The sequence below is a fragment of the Orycteropus afer genome, unplaced genomic scaffold, assembly GCF_000298275.1.
Source record: "Orycteropus afer afer isolate SDZICR_OR568_19922 unplaced genomic scaffold, OryAfe1.0 scaffold00254, whole genome shotgun sequence".
NCBI classification, from domain to species: domain Eukaryota; kingdom Metazoa; phylum Chordata; class Mammalia; order Tubulidentata; family Orycteropodidae; genus Orycteropus; species Orycteropus afer.
The window spans coordinates 2,020,510-2,025,845 of record NW_006921841.1 but is presented as its reverse complement, the minus strand read 5'-3'; the positions used below and the strand labels follow the sequence as shown (position 1 = coordinate 2,025,845).

The 5,336-nt window shown below is 36.5% G+C and overlaps 1 protein-coding gene across 1 annotated transcript in view; it reads left to right on the top strand.

Annotated features, from left to right (window-relative positions):
• Positions 1-5,336, top strand: part of ITPR2 (inositol 1,4,5-trisphosphate receptor type 2) — a 724,583-nt gene that overhangs the window by 615,294 nt on the left and 103,953 nt on the right. Inside the window, exon 49 of the mRNA XM_007949781.2 lies at positions 1,621-1,796. Within this exon, the coding sequence (XP_007947972.1) occupies positions 1,621-1,796 (176 nt within the window). The remainder of the gene's footprint in view (positions 1-1,620; positions 1,797-5,336) is intronic.

Genomic DNA, 5,336 nt, shown 5'->3' with positions numbered 1-5,336 from the left:
AGGCCCATTGTCTGCCAACCCTATATATGATCTTGGATACACTCTCCATTTAGACATACCTAATTGTTTAGCTTGTTCACCTATCTATCCGTCCATATACCCATGTTTGCTTTCACTGACAACTCAGTACTGTATGTGCAAAAGTCTTACCTACTTTTGAGAGCTGTTCCTAGTCACTATAAACTAAAGGCTTATACAGAATTAATTTCAGTAGTCCAGATAATCCTATGATGGGTACAAAAGCACACCAAAGTCTCCAAGGTGTTTTGCATCCAGAAGTGAAATTTATAAATAATAAAAAGAGGGATGGCCAAAAGAGTTAAGAACAAACATGGAGTATATCCCAAAGGAACTATTGGAAGGTCTCTACTTTGCTGTTGCCCCTCTGACTACATCGACTTGTAGACAAGTGTTTGAGGTCCCAGAGCTGATGTCAGCAGCCCAAGTTGCCCCTTAAATTACTTCTGCAAATGCAGCACCATATTCTCTTCAGTGGGGATTTCTTTAATCCACCTGCTAGTTCAAACATCAATGAATTCTACTTTTTTTTCATGAAGAAAATATACTTTCAATCCCCTTTTTTGGAGAGCTCTAAATGGATATCATTTTAAGACATTTGAAACTTTATTCTGATGATTCAATGTTGTTGTTGTTGTTGTTATGTGCCATCAAATTGGACCCGACTCATAGCGACCCCTCCTTGGGTTTCCGAGGCAGTATCACTATGGAAGTAGATTACCCCATCTTCCTTCCGAGGAATGGCTGGTGGGTTTGAACTGCCAGCCTTCTGGTTAGCAGTCACGTGCCTTAGGCACTAAGCTACCAGAGCTCAACATTTTTTTTTTTAGAACTTGAGTTGGATTTTGGGTACACACACTCACACATATGCATGCATACATATACAGTGAAACTTGTGAGAGCTGCAACTCCATGAGACTGCCTTGCTTTTCCTGGTCTTGCAAGTTTCCCACCTTTGACAGGGTGCAGTCTCACCACTTTTTTTTGTTTGTTTGTTTTATCACTTGTTTTAGTGGGAAATATTTGAGTTTTCCTTCTCTGACAGGTTTGCATCTTACACAGGTTTAGCTTTCCAGATTTTACTGTATATATTCATGTGTGTTTTAAAAGTTAAAGCTTGTTTCTAATTATTTCAAGGTAAATATTCTACAGTTTGGATTCTTCAGAGGAATTTATAATATAGGAAAGTGATAATAGTAGAGCAGGAGAAAGTATGAGTTTAATGAAAAGTACCTAGTTTCACATGCTTTAGTTGTACATTTAGTGGTTATTAATAATAATTTTGAATTATGCTTCCCAAGTGAGACACGTCTATCAAAAGTCACAAATCATTCCCATAGGAAAGATGAGCAACCCTGAGACTTAATGGGAGAAGCATTAACTAGTGAATATTAAACAGTCTGAAATTAATACAGATTTTTTGAAAATGTAATAATGAGTAATGTGTTCAAAGAAATTTCCCTAATTATTAGCTATAGAGTAGATTGTTTTGAATTTTAATGTCCTCTTGCTTGACTCACTCATGTAAAATAGAGCAGCTGATATCTTAACATTTTCTGGTTTTGTTCTCTGTAAAACATAAAATTCTTCCACATTTCACAGGTACACTTTCTCCATTGTTCTCAGTTCTTCTTTGGATAGCAGTTGCGATCTGCACATCTATGCTGTTTTTCTTCTCCAAACCTGTGGGTATTCGGCCATTTCTTGTATCAGTAATGCTCAGATCAATATATACGATAGGTCTTGGGCCTACATTAATACTTCTTGGTGCAGCTAATGTAAGTACTTGACTTTGTACTGTTATAGATTAATTAAAAGTGTATCAAATGAAAAATTGTAACAACATGCTTCAATTCATTTATGTGCAATAAATTCTAATTGATTGTGAATCCAAATTAACTAGAATTTAATCTAAACATTCTTTATTTCATTTTGAAAGAAAGAAAAAGGACAAGTAAAAAGTTGATTTATTTAAGAAGGTAGCTTTAGGGGCATGGCCCAGTTCTTCAATCAATTCAGTCAATTTAATCCAATCTAATTTTAATGCCCTCTGGTGGCATAGTGCCTAAGGCACTTGACTGCTAACCAGAAGACTGGAGGTTCAAACCCACCAGCCACTCATTAGAAGGAAGGTTGGGCCATCTACTTCCATAGTGATTCCTCCTTGGAAACCCTAGGAGGGGTCGCTATGAGTTGGATACGATTCTAAAGCAGTGCATTTGGTTTTGGTACATACTATACCTGCAGCTAGTGACAAAAAATGACTCTGAACGACTGTTAGCATCCTAAAGTGACTTCTAAATCCCCAAGAAAAATGAACTTATGTTCAATGGAATATTAGAAGTAAGTATTCTTTATCAAATGACCAAAGAAAAATGATTGTTATGTGAGAAAATTGGGACTCTTTTTATGTGAACAAAATCTATAAACTTGTGAAACACATAATGAGATTAATTTTTTTAACCAAATTTTAAAATACAAAAGGAACACATTTTGACATTTAAGTTAAATAGGTTTAGAAGAAAAAAGCCAGAGGACAATTTCAAGTAGCAAGTGACACATTTACAGAAATAATTGTACCCAAGAGATAAAATTTTAAAGGGATTAATTAGACAACTTTCTACATGAAAAGCCATAAAGAGATATTAAGAGAAGATAACCAATCAAGTTGGTGATTAAATAAATGGCCAGGTAAGCAAATAAATATTGTTAATAAATCTGCTGAATACTTAAAGCATTTTCTGTATACCTTTTATTGGGTTCCTAACAATGTTTTATATAGTCTCTGTATATAGACCTTATCTCCCTACTTCATGATACAATTCTTAAGGATAATGATTGATAATTCAATGTCTGGAGTAGAATAACTACTCAAAGAATATTTCTTAAATAAGTTAATGAGTGAGTAAATAATTATCCTTGTATTTTCATTGCCTTAACATAAAATACGTGGCACAAATTTACTGATAATAAATAAATGAAGTAGTTTACCAAACTTTTCCAAATGATATAGCTGAGGTAATATGGCTAATTCTATGTTTCTGTACTCTTTATTATATTATAATTCTTCAAAAATTGGACATGGTATATATGGGAGCTGTGGTGGCATAGTGCCTAAGGCATTTGACTGCTAATCAGAAGGCTGGCTGTTCAAACCCACCTTCCCTTGGAAGGAAAGTTGGGCTGTCTACTTCTGTAGTGATACTACCTTGGAAACCCAAGGAGGGGTCACTATGAGTCAGATCTGATTTGGTAGCAGTGAGTTTGTTTGAGTTTCATATGTGACAGCTGCCTGTTAAATAGAACATTCAGGCAACCAAATCATCAATAACTCCTCAATCATTGTGAATAAAGAGAAATGTACTATACATACAAAGAAGTCTGTCTATAAAGTACCAAATATACAACTCCATATAGACTTGACTGCTAACCAGAAGGCTGGCGGTTCAAACCCACCAGCCACTCCTCAGAAGGAAGATTGGGCAATTATTTCCATAGTGATACTGCCTTGGAAACCCAAGGAATGGTCACTATGAGTCAGGTCCAACTCCACGGCACATAACAACATAACAACATAGGTTTTTTGAGAGTTGTTGTTATTTGCCGTCGAGTCGAACTTGACTCATAGTGACCCCTCCTTGGGTTTCCAAGGCAGTATCTCTATGGAAGTAGATTGCCCAACCTTCGTTCCGAGCAGTGGCTGGTGGGTGTGAACCGCCACCCTTCTGGTTAGCAGTCAAGTGCCTCAGGCACTATGCTACCAAATTCATAAATATAGTCCTATTCTTTTCAGTCCCCCACAACTCTATTTTTTCCTCCTTTTAATATCCAACATTTGTGGTAATAAACACTTAAAAAATGTTATCATGAACTGAACTTCCACTTTTAATGCCTTGGGAATAAGCTAGTTTTGCAGTATTGCCAACCAAGTTAATTAGAGAAACTGAATTTATCTAAATTCCTCTAAACTTACTAATGTGTTTAGTTTCTTTTTATTTTAATATGGTGGATATTGAACTATATCATTTGAAGAAGAAAATAATATAAATTAGTAACTGGACCTCAATAACACATTAATCCAAATGAGAAAACCCAAATTTGATAAAGTGAAACAATGTCTAGGTATTGATATATCTAGATAACAAACATTATCAGGACTTGTTATATAATAGACACTGAAAATACCAAAAGATAGAGAGTGTGGCCCTTGCATTCCAGAACCTTATGTCTGAGACTCACTGATTTGCATTTTATTCATCTTTGTACCAAGAATATATAAGGAGATAAATAATGACATTCAAATGTCTATTGGAAAAATAAAAGACATTGGAATATTTTCTTTTCTCTCACAAATGGGATAGGATAAAGAGATGCTTTTGCATAATTTGAGGGGAATATTATTGTTGTAAGGTGCCATCTACTTGATTTTCAACTCTTCTCCACCCCATGTGACAGAATAGAACTGCCCCTAGGGTTTCCAAGGCTGTGTTCTTTACAGAAGCCAATAGCCAGATCTTTCTCTTATGGACCCACTGAGTGGTTTTGAACTGCAGAGCTTTCAGTTAGCAACCAAGCTTTCAAAAAAAAAAAAAAGAACCACTTGGGCTCTTTTTGGGGAGAATAGTTTCACCATAAGAAATGATTGTAAATATGTTTTATATGAGAGGCAAGTTTTAACATTTAATTTCTTCATGAGAAGGAATATACACAGGGATTTATCTGCATTTTTTTTTTTTTATTGTGATTTGGGTGAAGATTTACAAAGCAAATTCACTTTCCATACAGCAGTTCACGTATACTTTGTCTCATGACATTGACCACAGTTTCCACAATGCAACAGCTCCCCTCCCACTTCCTCCCCATAGTTACCTCTTCCCCGTGTACATCCCTCCATGGACTACTGCCCCCTGAGCTGTCTCCCTGTGTATAAGCAGCCCTTCTTTCTCCCATGATTGTTCTCTCCAAGGAGAGTATCTACTTGAGGTAAATGTTCAACTCATATGCCTGCCTTTTGTTTGGCTAGAAACCACAGGTGTGGGTTCAATTCCAGACCTGAAGGGCAATTTGGGGCCATAGTCTCAGTGGTTCCACCAGGGTCTATCGGACCAGCAAACCTGGTCCCCCCTCCCCCACTTTTTTTCCCTCCTAATGATTTTGAGTTTAGTTCCTCATTGTTCTCCCTCTCTATCAAGGATCTCCTACATAGATCCCCTTCCAAGTAGATGACAGTGGTAGCCGGGCACCATCTAGTTCTTCTGGTCTCATAGTCATATAGGCTGCAGATCAGATGGTGTACCAGTCACTAGGACTAATTGTTT